Source organism: Chelonia mydas, chromosome 8 (genome assembly GCF_015237465.2).
Source record: "Chelonia mydas isolate rCheMyd1 chromosome 8, rCheMyd1.pri.v2, whole genome shotgun sequence".
NCBI lineage: Eukaryota > Metazoa > Chordata > Testudines > Cheloniidae > Chelonia > Chelonia mydas.
The window spans coordinates 29,841,487-29,863,141 of NC_057854.1; the positions used below are offsets into that span (position 1 = coordinate 29,841,487).

Consider the following 21,655-nt stretch of genomic DNA (forward strand, 5'->3'; position numbering starts at 1 on the left):
TTTCTGATCAATAACCATTTGAAAAGTCATCCAACAGTGCTTAAATCTAAATGTTAGTTCTGTATTTACTACCTTGGATGGGAAATATTTTAGATTCAAGTGACAATTTATTCTTGATTACTATATAATGAAACTAAGTTCTAAAGTAAGTTTTAAAGAAAGTAGCCATTCTCCAATTTCACCCTTTAGTAAGAGGCTCCCATTGACCGTATCCCCACTGCAGTAAGTTCGACAGGAAATGCTTTTATGTAAATCCCAGAACAGACCAAGTACAAGGTCAGGTGACTCAAAGTAGAATTCTTTCAACGTCAACAGCGAAAGAGTCAAAATTTAGGAATTACACTCAAATTTCTTCCCAAGTCTGCATTTGACACTCTGGGATGTTATAAAGCAGTGTTAGAGTTCAATGAAGCACCGGAACTATTTTACATTTAGGAGGCTTTGGACTTCATAGCAAGCAGTTTGCAAACTTACAATGCCATTCTGGGTTAAACAATATAATTATGAACATTTCCATTTGTGGTCAAAAGACTGAATGAGAATTATTAAATTAAACACTAAGCCCTGGTCTACACTATGGGGTTAGGTCGAATTTAGCCACGGTAGGTCGATTTTAAAATGAATGCATCTACACAATCAACCCCGTTCCATCGACCTAAAGGGCTCTTAAAGTAGACTTCTGTACTCCTCCCTGGTGAGGGGAGTAGTGCTAAATTGGCCTTTCTGGGTCAAATTTGGGGTAGTGCAGACGCAATTCAACAGTATTGGCCACCTGGAGTTATCCCAGAGTGCTCCAATGTGACCGCTCTGGACAGCGCTTTGAACTCTGATGCACTAGCCAGATACACAGGAAAAGCCCCGGGAAATTTTGAATTTCATTTCCTGTTTGGTCAGCGTGGCGCGCTCAGCAGCACAGGCGACCATGCAGTCCCCCCAGAATCACAAACAAGCTTCAACATGGACCGAAAGAGAGACACTGGATCTGATTGCTGTCTGGGGAGAAGAATCTGTGCAGGCCGAACTCCGATCAAAAAGAAGAAATGCTAATATATATATGCCAAAATTGCACGGGGCATGGTGGAGAGAGGCTACAACAGGGACACACAGCAGTGCCACGTGAAAGTTAAGGAGCTCAGGCAAGCTTACCAAAAGACAAAGGAGGCAAATGGTCCGGGTCAGAGCCCCATACATGCCGCTACCCCACCATTGTCCGTGGACACCTGCAAGGGGGGAGTCTCGTGCAACAGGGAGGAGGATTTTGTGGATGAGGAAGAGTAGGAGGAGGAGAATGCGCAGTAGGCAAGCGATGAATCCGTTCTCCCCGGCAGCCAGGGAGAAATGTATGATTTGCCCTGAAGAACTGGGATGTATTCACGGCCAGTACAGCTACTGGAAAAGTGTGTTAACGTGTCTGGGGATGGAGTGGAAATCCTCTAGAGACATCTCCGTGAAGTTCTCCTGGAGGTACTCTGAAAGCCTTTGCAGAAAGTTTCTGGGGAGGGCTGCCTTATTTCGTCCTCCACGGTAGGACACTTTACCATGCCAAGCCAGTAGCAAGTAGTCTGGAATCATTGCAGCACAAAGCATAGCAGCGAATGGTCCTGGGTTTTGGTCACATTCAAGCAACATTCAGTCTCTATCTTTCTGTGTTAGCCTCAGGAGAGTGATATCATTCGTGGTCACCTGGTTGAAATAGGGGAATTTTTGTAAGGGAACAGTAAAAGGACCCCATTCATGCTGGGTTGTTTGTGCTTGGCTAAAAAGGATCATCCCAGAGAATAGCCACGCGGCGGGGGGAGGGGAGGTGTGTGCTGCACATCCACCCGAAAACCGCAGCCCCTCCTTTTAAATGTGAAACCCAACTGGCATTGTTTGCTATGGGAAAGGATGGCGCTGCAGTCTGAAACCATTCCCACACGTTATGAAGGCGTAAGAAGCCAACCCCCTCATACCAAAAGGCTTACCATGGCTGCCTGGAAACCGAATTCTGTTGCCCAGCCGTTTGTGATGTGTCACCATACTGGCAGGCGCTCAATATAAAAGGCAAAATGCGACCTTGTATCTAAACCACATGTGCTGTCTGCTGTGAACTGCTTGATTCACTGTGAAAGAGTCTCCTTTTTGTTCTCAGAAATGTATCATCTTAAATTTTACTCTCCCTTTTTTTCTCCCCCCAGGTGCAAATGTTTCTATGCTCCCCCTATCATCTCCGTCCCTGAGGTTATCACAGATTAGAAGGCAAAAAAAAACATGCTCTCGCAATGACATGTTTTCCGAGCTCATGCAGTCCTCCCGCATTGACAGGGCAGAGCTTAATGTATGGAGGCATTCAGTAGCAGAGGCCAGGAAAGCATTAAGTGAGCATGATGAACAGAGGCAGGAGGCGATGTGGAGGCTAATGGGGGAGCAAATGGACATGATGAAGCATCTGTTGGAGCTGCAGAAAAGCCAACAAAGCACAAACCCCCGCTGCATCCATTGTACAACTGCCTGCCCTCCTCCCCAAGTTCTATATCCTCCTCACCCAGATGCCCAAGAACAAGGGGAAAGCTCCAGGCACCCAGCCACTCCACTCCAGAGGATGGCCCAAGCAACAGAAGGCTGTCATTCAAACAGTTTCGATTTGTAGTGTGGCTTCAATAAGCAATGTGGCCTTGTCCTTCCCTCCTCCTCCACCCCACCCAGGCTACCTTGTCAGTTATCTCACTTTTTTTTTTTTTAATTAATAAAGAAAGAATGCATGGTTTCAAAACAATATAGTTACTTTATGTCCTTTGCCAGCTGTGATCGAAGGGGGGAGGGTGGTTGGCTAACAGGGAATTAAAATCAACAAAGGGGGAGGGTTTTCAGCAAGAAGAAAAACACACAACTGTCACACCGTAGCCTGGCCAGTCATGAAACTAGTTTTCAAAAAGTCTCTCTGATGCACAGCGCGCCTAGCTGTGCTCTTCTAATTGCCTGGTGTCCGGCTGCTCAAGATCGGACGCCAGGCGATTTGCCTCAACCTCCCACTCTGCCATAAATGTCTCCCCCTTACTCTCACAGATATTATGGAGCACACAGTAAGAAGCAATAACAATGGGCATGTTGGTTGCGCTGAGGTCTGACCTAGTCAGCAAACAGTGCCAGCGAGCTTTCAAACATCTACCACCATTCTGCATTTGCTCAGCCTATAGATGAACTGCTCCTTACTACTGTCCAGGCTGCCTGTGTACAGCTTCATGAACCCTGGGAGCAAGGGGTAGGCTGGGTCCCCAAGGATAATTATTGGCATTTCAACATCCCCAATGGTAGTTTTATGGTCTGGGAAGTAAGTTCCTTCTTGCAACTGCTCGACCAGCCCAGAGTTCCTAAAGATGCAAGGGTCATGCAACTTTCCGAGCCATCCCACACTGATGTCGGTGAAACGTCCCTTGTGATCCACCAGTGCTTGCAGCACCATTGAGAAGTACCCCTTGCAGTTTATGTACTGGTTGGCAAGGTGGTCTGGTGCCAAGATAGGGATAGGTGTTCCGTCTATTGCCCCACCACAGTTAGAGAACCCCATTGCAGCAAAGCCATCCAGTATGACCTGCACATTTCCCAGAGTCCCTTGATCACAGAACGTCAGTGATTACATTGGCTACTTGGATCACAGCAGTCCCCACAGTAGACTTGCCCACTCCAAATTGATTCCCAACTGACCGACAGCAGTCAGGTGTTGCAAGCTTCCACAGGGCTATTGCCACTTGCTTCTCAACTGTCAGGGCAGCTCTCATCTTGGTATTCCTGGCTTCAGGGCAGGGGAAAGCAACTCACAAAGTTCAAGGAAAGTGGTCTTATGCATGCGAAAGTTTTGCAGTCACTGTGAGTCATCCCATACCTGCAACACTATGCGGTCCCACCAGCCTGTGCTTGTTTGCTGGGCCCAGAATCGGCATTCCACTGTATCAACCAGCCCCACTGCTGCCATGATGTCCCAACTGCCACAGCCCATGCTTTTAGGAACATCTGTGTCCATATCCTCATCACAATCGTCCTCATGCTTGCGTCTCTTAGCCCGGTTCTGCACATACTCCAGGATAATGCGTGAGGTGTTTACAATGCTCACAACAGCAGCGGTGAGCTGAGCAGGCTCCATGCTTGCCATGGTATGGCGTCTGCACGGGTAACCCAGGAAAAAAGGCACAAAAGGATTGTCTGCCATTGGTTTCACAGAGGGAGGCAGGGAGGGGCAACTGATGACATGTACCCCAAATCACCCTCGACAATGTTTTTGCCCCATCAGGCATTGGGGGCTTAACCCAGAATTCCAATAGGCAGTGGAGATTGCAGGAACTGTGGAATAGCTACCCACAGTGCACCGCTCAGTAAGTTGATGCTAGCCACAGTATTGAGGACACATTCTGCCGACTTAATGTGCTTAGTGGGGACATACACAATCGACTGTATAAAATTGATTTCTAAAAATCGACTTCTATAATATCAACCTAATTTCATAGTGTAGACATCCCCTAATTGACCACTATCCTTAACTCCAGGCAGTTTGATGCAGCGAATTTTGGTAGATGGTGAGTACCTTAGAAAGATCGGTTATTTTCATGCTTTGGCTTATGCTTCTTCTGAAGCATACGAGTAAGTTCAGAATTATGATTTTGTTGTCCCATCAGACAAGTAAGCACTTGGAGATCCCTGGAAGAGGAGAGTTATGTAATTATTTTCCTCCATGTTTCCATTTTTATGTGGAGTTGTCCTTTGTAATAAAAACAATCAAATCCAAGCTCTCTCTCTTCAAATATGTTTGCACTATTTATGTCAGCTGAAGCTCGAGGAAAGGTAACTTTTAAAATCTACAAGGAACAAACGCTAACCAGTACCCAATATAATTAGCTACTCTGCCAGTGCACTTCTGTACTAAACTAGAATGCATTTACTTTTCCAGTCCTTGGACTTCACGTACTGTACACTAATCATATTGCAGACTGCCCAACTGTGGTGGTTTGCTTTTGACTGGCAATGAAATACTTCTTTATCTTATTTAGTTGGTTTCCAAAGAATATAACATCCTCCATCTGCATAAACTATGTATGTGTATCACACAGTGGTTCCTCATTTTAATGCCTGAAGCATACTTAACTAACTCATATGAATGTTAATACATGATATATACTTCAAGATGAAAACATATCTGTATTTAAATAAAAGCTATATTGGCTAAGCATCACATATGCTGCCTTTGATCCTTGAAATAATGCCAAGTTTAATGGGAGTACAGTATGTGGCTAGAAATAAATATTGTTGTACCGTAGGTATGCAATGCCAAGCTGCTACCAAATATCTATACATGAGACTTTTTAAAGTAAATGGTAAAAAATAAATTCAATATTTCTTAACATTGAAGTCTTTCTTGCTCCTCAACAAATTAAATCCTTTCCAAAAGAAGAAAAAGACTGACAATTAAATGACATGATGACTTAAGCCATTTGACAATTTTAAATAGAAACAACTAGTCATGTTAAAAAACTGAACAGCACTATGCATAAGCAAAATACAGCATAAGATGCTCTTCATAACACTACATTTTAAAATTATTCAGAAGCTAAAGTTGGTGCAGAAAGTGGCTGCCTGCTTACTGGGTGTTGCTTCACCACAGCACATACTATACCAGCATTCCATAACATGCACTCATCCTATCAGATGCACACCTTTCATCACAGTTTGAAATCTTCTCTCTATAGAGCCTTAATTGACTTGGAAGTTTGATAATGTTCCAGAGAGAGCATCTCTCCTTGTGCCAGACTGTCAGACATTTCGATCAGCAGAGGCATTCCAGCTCTGTCTCCCCATCTGAAATCAGGTGTGTGGCTAGGATGCTAACAAAAGTTGCTAGGAGGGTCTCATGAGGCCCCTTGACTCTGCAATTTGGTTTTCACTCTCTCTGTTTTAAAATAGCCTGGATCTATTAACATTCACGGCACATTGAAAAGCCCATCTCTTGTATGGAGCATTGAGCCCTCTGTTTGGATAATTTATTTATCTACATGCCAGATTCATATGTAGCTGTGTGGTTATTCTTTAACATATGGATGTTACGTTTAACTATTAAGATACTTGTTAAGATACCTGGAATAGTCTTTATTTACACTTACATGGAATCCCACAGGAAACCCAATGGAGTCAAATGACAACAGCAAAAGGTGTCCAAGTTATGGGGGATAACAATAGGGTCAATCTGTTGTTCACTTTAAGTCAGGGATGAGAAGTAGGGGTTATCCTAAATGTCAAATTATAAGTCAGTGTCACATTGAAACAAATATTTTTGAAGCTGCATATTTAAAAATAGCTTTCAGTGTATTTCATATTCTACATGTACGCTGCCATCTTTTAAATCTTTATATCACATGTGCTTTCTTTTGCACCATGCTCAATTCACCACAGTTCCAATAAAACCTTGCATGGTTGGCATTTCTCAAGCAGATGGGATCCAACATGTGACACTTGTCACAAAACAAACTGAATATTTGCATGACACAGCTTGTAACTTAGTTTATTTTCTTCTGTTCAGTAACTGGTCAGAGTAGTTTGACTCTATATGGAAAAGTATGTAGAAGAGATTTCAAAACATTCCTTTCAAACAACAACTTTTTGGACTAGAAGATTTTTTTCCCCTTCCATAACTTTTTTTTTAAATCTAGCATACACTGGAGTTGTGGGAACAGCAAAGTTAAGAGAAAGATATCTATGAAACATTGATCTTCCCTGACCAGATCTGGTATGCAATTTACAGGACAGAGTAATGCTTCACTAAATCACAGGAACTTAAACAAAACTACAGTGAAATGTCCTAAAAAGGCCACTTAACAGTTCTGACTTATGCAACTGAAGAAGGCAAATCTGAAATCTTAATCATCATTTTGGCAGCCAAGGGTATAGCTTGGGAACATTTATTTTGGCTGCTTGAGCCAATGTAACATTATATAAAGTTCAATCAATGGCAGCAGCACATTACTCTGAGCTCCCCACCGCCCAAAGAATTATTAAACTCAGGGGTTCTATCACCCTAATCATGTAACAGCCTGCTGCTTTAAATCCATTCAAATGTATGTCTCTGGCGTGTCCCGATCAATGATTTTATGCTCATTTACTCTGAGCTAGAAAAAGGTTATTCATGTGTTATAGGAAAACTAAGGTACATAGCACAATTAAGCTTCTTCCCCAAAAGGTCACACAGGAAGATTGTTACATATAAATTAATATGGCTTAGTGAGATGAAAGAACAAGTGTAGTGTCTGCAGTTCCAGAATATCTAAATTTCACACTCATTTGGAGTACTAAAATAGTAAAACTCACAGCAAACCAACATGAGGAGGTCACCTACTGTCATCATTGTCACAGTTCTCAGGCTGTTGACAGGTGCCTCCTACTGTATAAACACTGAAAAATCCATACGACACCCCCATCTGCCTAAGTAAGGGTGTCTATGATACAAATTGAGTTAAATTGTCCATTTGTGTTGAAGGGAGTAGGGTTCTTGGCTCCCGCTCCCACTCCCCTAGTCTCTTTTGTATGTTCTAAGATTTCCTAACCCCAAAAGGGGTAGAGCATAGTGGTACCAACCACTTAATCAACTCCCCTTGAACGTAAGAATGGCCCTACTGGGTCAGACCAAAGGTCCATCTAGCCCGTATCCTGTCTTCAGACAGTGGCCAGTGCCAGGTGCCCCAGAGGGAATGAACAGAACAGGTAATCATCAGGTGATCCATCCCCTGTCACTCACTCCCAGGTTCTCGCAAAAGGAGGGTGAGGACACCATTCTTGCTCATCCTGGCTAACAGCCATTGATGGACCTACCCTCCACGAATTTATCTAGTTCTTTTTTGAATCCTGTTATGGTCTTGGCCTTCACAACATCCTCTGGCAAAGAGTTCCACAGGTTGACTGTGCATTGTGTGAAGAAATACTTCCTTTTGTTTTAAACCTGTTACCTATTACATTTGGTGCCCCCTAGTTCTTGTGTTATGAGGCTTGCAAACTTGTCTTACCCAGTCAGTGCCCCAGGGTCACTGTCTCCTTGTAGACATGGGGAGAGGGGGGAAGGGGACTGGTAAATGGCATTCCTGTGGGCAGTACCCCGAAGGCTTCCAGGAGTCTCCTTTCAGAGCTGTAGAGCCATTGTCTGCTCTGTCCCAGAACTGCCCAGCAGCTTCTGGGAAATTCCTGCTTTCTAAGCCCTTATTCCACTCTTGACATGAGTGAAACGGCCAGCTTTGCCGATAGCAGCTTTTTAACCCCTTCATCACAGGTGTGGCGTTCATACACTCTTCACAATTCACTAATAGAAAATGTCCATTTTGAAAACTTTTCCTGAATAGCTATCACAGAAAATAGAAGTTTCTTAACCTTATGCAAACCGCTGCTTTGTTACTCTGCTCTATTACTGGGTGATTCATAAACTTAGATTTTTAGGAATATGGAAAAAAAAATCATTTTTGCCAGATGTAAAGGAACTCTGCAAACTCTGTATAAACAGCATAAGCATAGATCCATCTAGGATGCCACAGGTCTGCAATAAACATTTGTTTACAATAGTGAAGAACTATCCGATACATTTATTATTTTACCCACAACTCTGAGTCACTTAGCAATCTTTCCACTCAGCATGTTAATTGTGGAAAATGCTTTTTGTATTACATGACTTATTTAAAGCCTGTTCAGTCCTAATTGATGAGGTCTAGATTGCAAAGCATCTCTCAGAACAATTTATTCTTCTCCACTAGCATCCTTGGTCACTAATAGTGATTTTACAGTACATTATGCCCAAACAACACACTTTAATGTCATAATCAAACATTTAAAATTCAGCTTATAGAAACATACACAGTAGCATCTCTCCAGTTAAAGGTCAAACCCAATTTCCATTTTAAAGCTCTATTGCTGCACAAAACAAGGGTTCTGGAGTTAAAACTTGGCATCCAAGTTCTTTGTCTGAGAGCTGATTATTTTTCCGAACATTGTAGAGATTAGATTTGACTATATTTATAGTTTTTGCCATCCTTTAAAAACAGAAACATATTGTTAGTGTTTTCAGATGTTGAAATCCTTTAGTCTAAGCTAAAGAAGCTGATCTGAGGAGAAAGAACAAACTGTGAGCTAAAGTCAACCCTTTTGAAGACAGTAGGGCTGTGTGACAATTTTTGGCAGACGGTTGTGTTAAAGTCAAGACTATTTAATGTCTTGTATCCTGCCTACAGAGATGTATGACATCTGGTTGTGGGAGGGATTTCAATCTGTACTTTGGGCCCCATCATACCCAGTATCATGAGTTTATCCATTTACTATAGTACACCTACGTTCTTGATCATGTGTCTCATTTTGTTTGTATAATGTGTAACGACCTTTCTGCTCACTTTGTTATTTTATAAATTTAAGTATGATTGTGTAGCTGAAATGTCAGGGTCCAAACAAGCCAATAAAATATTGTTTTTTAATTGTATTAAAACCTTTTTGTGCCAATATTTCACAGTATTATACATATTAAGCTCACAGTACAAATCAGATCCAGCTATATTGTAAAATTCTATTTTTATTCAGATATATTCCAATGTTATGTGTTCTAGATAAGTTAAGGCAAAGTCAGAAATAGTGCATCACATTAGACACTTATTCATCCTGTCTGAGTACTACATCCCGCACTTACAGGGATTGGACCAATTTAATCATAAGGTTATGGGAGAAGAGGAAGTTGTTAATCTGACCTTGAGGAAGGATCACAAATCTTTAGGATACTCCTCAGTGGAGGATTTTACTTTTGATCTCTTAACTACACCAAATTAGCTTAAAGAGGTATACAAATATTTATTGGCCCCTCACTGGATACCAGTATTGGCGATTAAAGAGCACTCTGGAGAACACTAAGTTTCCTAGTCTCCATTTTAGAAAATGTGAAGCATCTTTCTAAAACTTGAATCATCCATAGCATTTATATGGCACTTCACATGCTCAACAGACTCTCCAAATATCTCTTTAGTTAAGAAAGGGCTGGAGTTCATTCCATGGCAATTTTAGAAGGCTTGATTGAAATCGATATCTTACAAATTGTACCCAAGATTCTACCTTGTGAATTACTGTCTTTAAACAATTCCATGCTCATTGGCATATGTTTAGTTCATGCTTGAATTCTCAGAACACGTCTTTTTAATTTTCCTTAGCAACATGCAAAAATCTCTGCTTCTTGAAGCTTTCCATCAGCAATGTTAGTCATGTTTTACAGTTGGTCCAATAATTAGCCCCACATAAAACAAGCATGAACAACAGTTGACTACATAATTTCATTTTATACAATGAAACATAAATTGAATTAAGGGATAGGGCTCTAATATGAAGGAGCTGGAAATTACTAAGCAAGTGATGCTGTCTTCTGACATATTCCATATACCAAAAGGTAGAGCAGTTACCCTAAAATGGTTATAGTGCTACCAGCCAAGTGAGTTGAACCCTGGGGTATCATTTAGAAGATTCTTGGAGGGCACTCCAATTCTTTCAGCTATTTTCATAACTACTTAAATACTTATTGAGCACTCCTACTATTCACAAGACCTGACACATGAAGTCCTTTAGCAGACATAAGTTCATCACACATTTTGGGAGATCGTACTGTACCTCTGTGCTACAAAGATTATGACAGCAAGAGCAGTAGCAATCAAACCTGATAGAAGACTTATACTAATGCTGTTTCAGGGCCTCAGTCCTGCAAGCTGTTTCATGAAGGTGGACACTTAAACACTCATGAAGACTCTTAACTTCCATGGGGTAGTGCACAAATGTGGAGTTGGCCTATGCAGCGTAGGTTGCAGGATTGGACCTACAGCTGCAGAAGAACAAACGTTTAAGTAAGGCAGACTACCTGCACACATTAGTTTTACATATGTTTTGTCTAAACCATTTTTTCTTTTGATGCTTAGCCACCACAAGAATTGACCCTTTTAGTTCTGGCTTAGAAAGGCATAGAAGGTGACAATGTTGTAAAATCTAATCCGTGGTGTAAAACCACTAAATAAAGCCTACTTTTTTCATGTGCTGAAGACCTGTAGCTCCCATTTAACTTCACTGAATTGGAGTTGTAGGTGCTCAGTGATAGAGAAAGTAAGGCCCTTAAAGAACGTAGGAAGTGCAGAAGACAGCTTGCAGAATCCTTGTTGTATGTGGGTTTCCATATCTAACGGATATTATCAAAACCCAGTCTACTTGGAAAGGTGAAGAAAAAAATGGCTTGATCAGAAATAGCTAGCTACCGTCTGCAATATCATTTTATCTACCAAGTCTGCATTGCAGCTCCCCATGTTGTGACTTGAATTCAGTGCTTAAGCCTGCCTGACACTTTCCTCATCTGCCACAATTTTTGACAGAAATTTGCCCTTTGGATGCTCTGCTTGTATTGTGAGAACTAACATCCATTCACTCAGTAAAGCTAAGTTATAAGATTTTAGAGATGCAAATGGTAAAAGTAAAACAATTGGAAAGTTATCAAGAAGTATGTTTGTGACATCAATAACTGGAACCTATATAGACATTTAGTTTTACAGTTTTAGACTGATTTAAAGGAGGGGAAAGACATCACAGGCAATAAATTTCACAAAGAAAACTCTGTCCATATTTTTAGTTAATAATGAGAGTTTTGCTCTGATGTCTAGACAAGTTAAACTACATTTAAGAGAAAATAATATTCATTTAGGGTTAATGCCCTTTGAGTGATCACTACTGTAAAAAAAAGCAATATATTTCCAATGTTATTTTGAATAAAAAAATGTAATGTACGATATTTTGCCAGGAACAAAATTACTCAAGTTTTTAAAAGTCTGACCCACTGCAGCTGCTTTGTTAAAAAAAGCAAACGATTACTTTTGCATCCACTTTAAGAGATCAAAAGCCAACTGTATTCCAAAGCCTGCAGCAGTGTAAGTGAAATTTTTTATTTGTTATTTGAAATAAATTAAATGGAAAAAAGCCAGCTTCTTTTTTTTTAAATTCAGCTATCGTATTTTCTGCATTAATATTTTGTGGTGCTTGACAATAGTTAATAAAATAGTTTTTATATTGCCTAAAACATTGCAATTTAGCCCTTACAAGTTATGCCAAACTTTCCACAATTCCTTCTCCAAAGCACACTGATCCATAGCAAAAGATTAGATTTATAGTCATCTCCTATAAAATGACTTGAGGTGAAGCACTGAAAAGTTGTGAGTTTCCCAATCTCAAATTCAAGGTATATTCATTTAGGAAACATTTTAATGACAGGTAATCCTAAAAGCAAGGAGAGATACAGTGTATGTTTGATTTTGAGCATACACTATGTAGCAGGCCAACTTAAGAGTTTACAGAGAGAAAATTTAAGGGAGGCATTCAGATATCACATACTTTAGCAGTTACTAGTAGAAGAAACCCATTCTTTTATTTCTGGTTTCACACAAATGAAAACATACAACATAAAGAAAAGATTTGCTTTCTAGTTATGCTCATCCATTTAGGTATCTTCCTAGCATTTTTCCCAAATACTCCTTTTAGGTAGATGAGGAATCATTTAAAGAAATAAATAGTGGGGGAAGAGGAGAGAAGGAAGTTATTCCATTAAAGCACATATAATGGATGTAAAACTTCATGACTTAGTGCTGACATTTTCTTTAAAGAAGAACAAATTTTTAGCTAAAACAATCGTAATTTTAGTGTCAGGTTATGCATTTATTATTTTGTAAGTAACTTTGTTACTCTCTGTTACTTCCCAGACGTTTCCCTGAACACAACATACAAAATCACCACCCTTGTACCCTTAACAGTGTTTTATATTTCAAGATCTATTTTTCTAAGGAGCAGATTACAATCTCAGTGTGAATCTTAACTACATCATTTCAATTTCAAGCAGTTTTGTAACCCAAGACAAGATATACATTTCTCTTATATGAGTGAATCCTGAGTTGTCAAAAGATAAGTCAATGTGTAAAAAAGCAACTCACTTGTCGATAATTAAGGCAAGGCCTCAGTTGCTTTAGCACAGCAGACTTCTTTATTCTATTCGGTGTACACAAAATTAACCACTCACCATGCCGATTTAGACAGAGGTGTTTTCCCACCCTATGCACAGCAGACCCACTCAACCAAAACAATGAGACTGTGGTTACCTTCATATATAGAATTCTACACAGATCACGTTATATACCATAATACATGGCCAGTGGCCTTGTAAATGATGGATTTAAGATTATCTAAATCTTTTAGATCCATTTTATTTAAATCACTAACAAAAGCAGAAAGCCAAGGGCCTTATTTTCTACTCAAAGTCCAATTTTACACCTCTGGGACTCCACCAATATCACTGCCATTGAATGAGTATAAAGCAAATGTAGCTATATAGATAATCTGACACAAGGAGTTCTACTCTCATACGGAAGTGCCGGGCATTTATACTATGGCAATTCCCAGTAGTGCTGGCTATTAAAACAACCCATCACCATTCATCTAATTAGAGAAGTCATCCTGAGAACTTCAGAAAACAAAGTGAGATAAAATTTAGACTTGACTAACTTTGCCTCAGTGATTAGCTACAATATAAAATATGTATTGGTGGTTACAGTTTTCTTAACAAATTATTGTTAATATTATTTTGAATTACAATAAATCATGGATACCAAGGTTTTAATCTAAAAAACTCAGCTCTGTTCTAAACTATTCTTAACTCTAATATATGTCAATTTTTTTGTTCATTCTAGTCATATTATTTCTTTAAGTCATTATATAAACACAATAAAAAGGATGCATAAAATAAGGCAGAAAATCTTTAGTTCTTTAAGTCAGCATGTATGCAATAAACATACTTACAGCCGTTCAAGTTGCTTTAGATCCTGAAATGCTCCACGCTCTATCATACTGATTTGATTTTCTTCCAAATGCCTATGATTAAAGAAATACCAGTTGACAATGATAATTTAATAGAAAGCCTTATACAGACAATATTTTATTCTGCCATTTCTCTACACACTGCTTGACTTAAAGTGCTGTTCACAGCAACACCAATTACAGTGACAGTGATAGACTGGTGAAAGCCACCAATGGCAGTGTTTTTTTCATGGTCACTTCTACCACCAACAGAAGATTAAATTTACAGTCCAAAATACATATCACTGGTAGTTTTTGCATGGATGTAAACTGCATCCTGATTACCAGGGCTAGTAACCACATTATTGACTTTTATTTTTATTGCCAAAACCCATTAAAATCTTGCAATTAGTTTATTATAGGCCTGATTCTACCCCCTTAGTACTTTACTCTTCGCACTTCCAATCATTTTAATTTTATTCAGTGGAAGTAAGGATGGAAGCCCATAGTCAACATCAGAAGATTAACGCAGGGCAAATAATCCAGAGAAAGCATTAAGTGATAAAGTGCATGGACATAAGCATCTGCATGGGATTCCAGACTCCTCCGGAAGTTACTGAGCAGTTCCTATTCAGTGCAGCTTCTCCAAGGGTGCAGGAGTGCCAGCTGTTTGTGACCACTAAAGACAGTGGGTCTGCATCATAGGGAAAGGTAAAAGCTACCAAGGGAAGTGCTCAGGCACTCTGTCCCTTTTTCACATCCCTGTCTCTCCTTTCCTCCCATGAGACAGGGCATGGGCGGGGATGAATCAGCTGAAGAGATTGGAGGCAAGCAGAAATGCCTGGAATTGTCTTTATTTACCATTACGTGGAATCCCACTGAAATCCTGTCGGGCCAACCATTTAACACTGAAGTGTTGTACTGAAGGGGGGCTCATTGACAGGTAAGTGGAGCCCCCACTCCACATATGAGCTGCAGTGCTGTGACACATGGCCCTGGCACTCTGATTAGCTAGGGGATGGACACACAAGAGAAGAGGGCTTCTCCACACCTCACAGAGCCCTGACTGGCTAGAGGCCTGGCAGGAAATCCTGCCTATATTTCCTGCCACCGGGGGTGCTGGAACTAGGGGCGCTGCCGCACCCCCTGGCTTGAACTGGTTTTCTTCATATACAGGGTTTACAGTTTGGTTCAATGGCTCTCAGCACCCCCACTGTAAAAATTGTTTCCGTGCCATTGCCTGCCATCAGCTCCTTCCCAGTTGGAAGATGGGATTGCCATTGGGGAAGGGACTCTGTGGGCAGACAGGGCACAAGCGTCTGTTGCAGGGGCACAGCATGCCAACAATCTGAGCTCAGGACTGTGGGGCAGGCCCATGGAAGCAGTTAGTCTCTGTGGTCATTATGAGCTTGCACCACATGTGATAATCAGCCAGAGCCCACAGGAAAGGCAGCACCTTGATCAGTGACTGATGGACTGGATGCTAGGGGCATTTGGACTGTGTTTGCTGATCAATGTGATTGATAGTCACTGAGAAAGGTGCTAAAGTGCATGCTGGGTGAATTCCTGCCTCTCCAAAATGTCGCTGGGGGGGAGGGGGGTCTCCACTCCAACTAGTTTGGATCCAACTATGTGTACACACACACACACACACACACGTACGTACGTAACATAGATTATGCCAGATTTTAACTGTATTTATCATGAATAACTCGTGTGGTATAATTTAGCCAATATTTTGTACAGTACACAAAGCATAGCAGTCAGTAAAAGAAACATTTACCAACAGTCACACTACCATGTCAGTAAATGTTATTTTAATAAGGACCCCCATAGAAATAGTGAGAGCTGGGATATAAGCCAACAAACTTTATATGGCTCCAAGCAGTAGAAAAGTCTTGCTGTAGTAGTCTCATCCTGCAGGCAGAGGCAACAAAGCAGGGAAGTCAGTCTTCTAATAAATTTGAGATTTTTTTTATTTAGCTGTAGAATAGTTATAAGAGTTTACGCCATATGTTTTGAAGGAACAGTGGAAGATATTTGTATTTTCATCACAACCATATTAAGCATCTGCCCATTAATTCACAATGTTAGAAAGTTCATCCACTATTTATCTCCAAGGCATCTTGTAGGACTTTAAGGACTGAGATAATTGTACAAAAGGTGGTGTAAAAGTAGTGTGTTCACTACAGAGGGCAAGTGGGTGAAATAGAAGATTTTCCCTTACTTCAGCTTTTAACTTACCTATAGTGTACCTACACTTCTCAAAGGTGCTTATTTGGGGAAAGAGAGTAGAAAAACCACCTCTGAGCCCCTCTTTTGTGCAATGCTAAGCACAAGTGGTTTTTGTTACTGGTCACTTTATAGGGCTTTAGCTTGAGGGCAATAAACTAGCTATAGGCTTCTAGTGAGCTAAAGGGGACACATAATATTGAATTGCTATATTGAATTGTTAATTTGGGACACAGGGAATTATACAACGCCCATCCAACAGGAGCTGGGTACTGAATTTTTCTATACATAATACATTAATGTTACCGTTCTGTGTACATGCTACACTGGTACTTCTGTCATATTACAGATTTTCCAAGAAAAAAAAATCAGCAAGCCAGTTAAAGAAAACCAAATATGAACTCACCAATAAGACTGGTATGGTTATTAATATTGCTCAACTCCAGTGTCACAGTATCATTATGATCTGTGATTCATACAGCGCCAAATCTAAAACTTAGCCAAGACTAAGGCTATGTCTACACTGCCATACCACTACAAGGTATGCCATGTAGCTGCATCTCCCGCTGACAAAGCGCAGTCCACACTGGCGCTTTTTGTCTTTAAAACTTTTGTTGGTCAGGAGGGTAATTTTTTTTACACCCCAACTGACAAGTTTTAACGACAAAAGAGCAGTATACACATAGCATAAAATCAGTGGTAATTGTGAAAGGCCCTTACAAGTTGTCTTCAAACTTCACTGAACCACTTTCACTAACTGATTTTAAATTTAAAGTTCATCTCTTGTCCTAAGGCACGGCATAAAACTATAATCAGTGCTTTAGTTATAGAAACTGTACAGAGTGTCTGATGTGGATGCTATTTCACAACTAGAGGATGTAAACAGTTCTACAGTACATAGAGCATCAGCAGCACACATCTTTCCAGGTGCTTATTTTTGGAGGCCAATGGTCTAATGCAGCATTTTGAAGGCCAAGCTAGTTTTATACTCACAAGACACGGAGATTCTTCAGCCCAGCAAAGTCCATCTTGGTGATTCTTGAGATATTATTTCTGTCTAAGTCCCTGCAAAGAAAAGAAAACAGAAATTCATGTTCAGGCACTTCAGTAACCTCACAAAACTCTGTTTGAAGAGAATGCAACTTGTTCACCTGGGCATTTATTTATCACCGGGTTCTCACAGGGGGTCGGAAACCCTCAGGGGGTCGCGAGGTTATTACATGGGGGGTTGCAAGCTGTCAGCTTCCACCCTAAACCCCACTTTGCCTCCAGCATTTATAATGATGTTAAATATATTTTAAAGTGTTTTTAATTTATAGGGAGGGGGTCGCACTCAGAGGCTTGCTATGCGAAAGGGATCACCAGTACAAAAGTTTGAGAACCACTGGTTTTATCAGCACTCAAAATTGTACAAACTAGTTTTCCTATTAAAATCTTAAATGAGTATGTATATATATAAAAGGGAGTATATAAAATGAGTAAAGATTTACTAATACTGATGAATTTTGCTTCCCCCCCCTCACAGTGATGCTACTTTTAACTCAGTTTTTGGGGGAAATGGAGGGGGGGGGGGGGAGAAGAGAGGGATTTTCAATACACCTTAGCCACACTGCACTTCAGTAGGCGCTGGGTGTTTAACTCCCTCAGGCTGGGATTTTCTAAAGAGCTGGAGTAGTTTTAACAACAACCAGTCAGTACACTGTAACTGACCCCACTGCAGGGATTCACTCAGTGGGTGCGTGCACTAGCCACTCTTGGTAGTGTGCTCTGTCTACCACAAAGTCAAGAAGCCACGCTGTAGCTACTCTAAACAGTGATCTGACTCTAGCTTTGACAGAGTCTCATGCAGCACGTGCAGGTACTGAAAGTAGTAGAATTTAATAGGGCTAGCAGAATGGAAAGGTACAAAGGCTTACATCACTATCATCTAATTGCAGCCTCCTTTCTCCCAAAGCCCTTATGGGCAGTCCTGTAAATCAAAAGCCTTAGTGTGCTCCCTGGGGCTCCTCAGACATTCTCTCCAGCCCATTTCTCTCCGAGAGAAAAGCAGCACTGGCTTGGAAATCATACTAGCTACAGCTTCCCATATAGTGTTCTTTGCGACCCCTTCTGCCCTGTACTTTCGTCCAGACAGGTAGCTGCCTCACACTTCCGTGTGCAAACTATTTCCACAACTCTGTCGCTGCTGCAAACCCTTTGCCAGCCACAGCCTGCTTCGGCTTTACTGTTCAACCTGTTTTTCAGGCACAACTCTTCAACTGCCTGCTCACTTGTATCCCTTCCCCAATGAGCTGCCAAGATATTGCTTCTAGCCTCCTACTCCCCTCTCAGAGACTGCTCTCCTCTGCATGTCACTTCCTTTTCCAGGTCAAGAAGCATCACAGATCCCGCAATGGACTTGTCATGGGACAGTTATCCCGCTCCTAGGAGAAAAGGTTAAAGGCAGCTGAGGTAGGCTGCTTGAAGAGGCAGCCACAGCTGTGGCCATACCCAATCAAGCCATAGCTGGCCCTGATATAAGGGCAAAGGGAGGAGCTGGGTCACTATTACTCCAGCCTTGGCGAGGGAAGGGCCTACGTGCTTGGGAGCACAGGGTACCTGAAGCAGAGTAGTGCTGGAGAAAGGCAAGAGGAGCTGGGGAGCTCCAGCCTGGCAACTCCCCAGGCTGAGGCCTTGTTCAAGGCCTAAGGAAGTACTGGGGCTGCAGAGGCAGCCGGTCCAACTCCCTTGCCAATGATGAATGGCCATTACAGACTGCAACTTGCCCCAGAGAAAGGGGGCTAGATGACGACTGGCAGTAGCCACTGAGGCAAGGTGGGCATAGGGGAGGGGATTCCCCTAGGAGGGAAGACCCAGAGAGTGAGGGCACCGCTATGGGGCAGCAACCCAGGGTGAGAGGGCACCGGGGTCTGTGAGGCAGGAGAGACACCGGCCAGCAGGAGGCACTCCGAGTGCTAGAACTGAGCTAATTCCCGAGGCAACCAGCAGGAGGCACTGTGGCAGTGAGTGCTCAAATTGCTATAGGACTAAACAACAAACTTGGTTACAGTGCCCTTGTCTGCTAGCTGCTTTCCCTCCAGTTCATTCTGGGCATCAGGGAGGTACCTAGAAATGATCCTTCTTCTTAATTAAAATATTACAAAAACCTGTCTCAAATTTATGCTTACAGAAGGTTATGGTTAAGGATCTTTGTTATAGAAATTCTTACCCAGGTGAAGAGTTCAGTGTTGTCATCTTAACAATCATGAGTCTAAATTACAGATTTGGGGTTTTTTAGATTTGCTTTCTGGTGTTGGAGCCTTTAAAGTTCACATTTTCAACCTTTTCTATGTAACTGTGAGGGCTAGAAGTTTGTCATTTAAAAAAAAATTTCACATGACTCCAATAGCTTGGATCAAGCGAAACACCAAATATCAGAATGAACACAAATGTATTTTTTAAGAGAGACATTTCTTTCTGTAATAGCAAGGTTTGTCTCCCCCATGATAAAACATAATTTCTTAACCTTGTTTGATCGTGATTAATTTCTCTAAGTGCATTTGGCAAAAGCCAAAAACGTACAAAAGTCTGAACGTGAGATTATTTCCCAAAAGCAGATAGTCCTGTTAAGGTGTGCTATTTCTCTTGAGAGTTTCCTTAAATATAAAGGGGACAGTAAAGGCAGGAGTGGGACTTGGGAAGGTCCTAAACCAAAACTATCCATTAAAGCAAAGAAACAGTGATTACATATCAATACCATTTCTATAATAGTCAAGGTTTCAGAGTATGTGTCTGTCTTCCTTTCAAGTTTATCTTCCATCATCATTGTTTGTACAAATTAATTTCAGTAGATCTTGACAGAATTTGTTAATTTCAATACTGTTGGGTTTTTGCTTTTCCAAATTAGGAAGAGTTTCACACTAGGAAAATTGAAAGACACTAACATTATTTCATAATAATCAAGTTTCCAGTTCAGATTCAGATAAAAATCAGATTAGATGCTTTATCATTGTCACATGACACCTACTGAGCATGAATCTATAAAATATGGATCTAACACAACAGGTTATATAGTTTGAACTTCTCAGGAACATATCTGCCAATATAGGAGTAGCATAGCACCTCCAGAAAGATCAGGACATGGATCATTGACTTGAGAGAACTGGGTTATGTTTTTATTTTTACATAAATAAAATTTAGAAGAAAGTAGCATACAGAATATCTTAATGTGCTTCATGAACAGCGTACACAATTCTCCACTGCTGTTGAGTTTTTATGAGAGAAATTAAGAGAGGGATGGAGGACAGTGTCTAGATATGGTTGGTTAAATACATAAATGTTAAGGGTCATTCTTTAACTCCTGCCCAGTGTGCGAGTTTTCCACAATCCAAGCATATCAGGCTCTCAAGAAAACAGGACAACCAGAGCCTTGCATGGGAGTCAATTTGTGGCAGAGAAACTCCAGATTCGGGGATCAAAATAATCCCTAGTTTCCGCTAAGAATGTTTGCATTTTTTCATCTCAGGAGTCAAAGTATCTTCTTCTCTGTATTAATACGAGAACAGACAAGGTGGTTGAGATAATATCTTTTATTTCAGTGGTTCTCAACTAGGAGTCCAGGGCCCCCTGGGGGTCCGCCAAGCAGGACCAGTGTTAGACTTCCTCGGGCCCAGGGCAGAAAGCTTAAGTCCCACTGCGTTGGGTTGAAGCCTGGGTCCCTGAGCCCTGCCATCTGGAGCTGAAGCAGAAGCCTGAGCTACTTAGCTTCATGGGGGGGCATGGGGCCCGAAGAAACTGCCCTGCTTGCTACCCCTTAACACCAGCCCTGGCTTTTATATACAGAAAACCAGTTACTGTGGCATAGGTGGGCCATGGAGTTTTTCATAGCATGTTTGGAGGGCCTCAGAAAGAAAAAGGTTGAGAACCCCTGTTTTACTGGACCACCCTCCAGTACAAGAATACTTTAACATAAGAAGTAAACCTCAAGAGGACAATCTTGAAGCCATGAAATTTTGAACTGAGAATAGGGCACTTGCATCATTTATCCTTTAAAAGGTTCAGTGGGAGATGAAGAAGGCTCATTTAAAAGCATATATTTCAACCCAATAAAAACTGCTTTCTGTGGAAAAGGTGGAATCCTATTGGAAAACTGCTTTAGATTTTAAGTTAGAGCTCAACATATAGCCATTTATTGACTGAGATCATGACCATAAAAGATAATGAAGGAGAAACCTCTACACTTGCAAAATCCCTGGTTAAAAACAAGTCTTTCATAGTGGAAAAATGTTATGCTAAATTCTGGGTTAAGCATTTTTTTTAAAATTTTTATCAATTTAAATGTTCACAGCTGTCCAAAATTATGCAGGGATTAGACAATGGGGCGGGGTCGAGGGGGGGGGGTGATGTCCGACAATTATTTAGGACAGTAGACACTGATGCTATATAACCATTAACACAAATTGTCCACATCACGTGACAAAACATTAAAAGTAAATATCCTTAAATCAAACTCTAATTGGTTCTCAAGCAGCATTTTTCTTACTTTGCGGATCTGTAACTTCAGTTAATTAATTTCTATGGACATATTTTTGTTGGTTTG

General features: G+C 41.0%; 1 protein-coding gene across 1 annotated transcript in view; it reads right to left on the minus strand.

The window, feature by feature from the left end:
* Positions 1 to 21,655, minus strand: part of SLIT3 (slit guidance ligand 3) — a 798,441-nt gene that overhangs the window by 740,186 nt on the left and 36,600 nt on the right. Inside the window, exons 2-3 of the mRNA XM_037906776.2 lie at positions 17,071 to 17,142; positions 13,849 to 13,920 (exon numbers count right to left, since the gene is read on the minus strand). Of these exons, the coding sequence (XP_037762704.1) occupies positions 13,849 to 13,920; positions 17,071 to 17,142 (144 nt within the window). The remainder of the gene's footprint in view (positions 1 to 13,848; positions 13,921 to 17,070; positions 17,143 to 21,655) is intronic.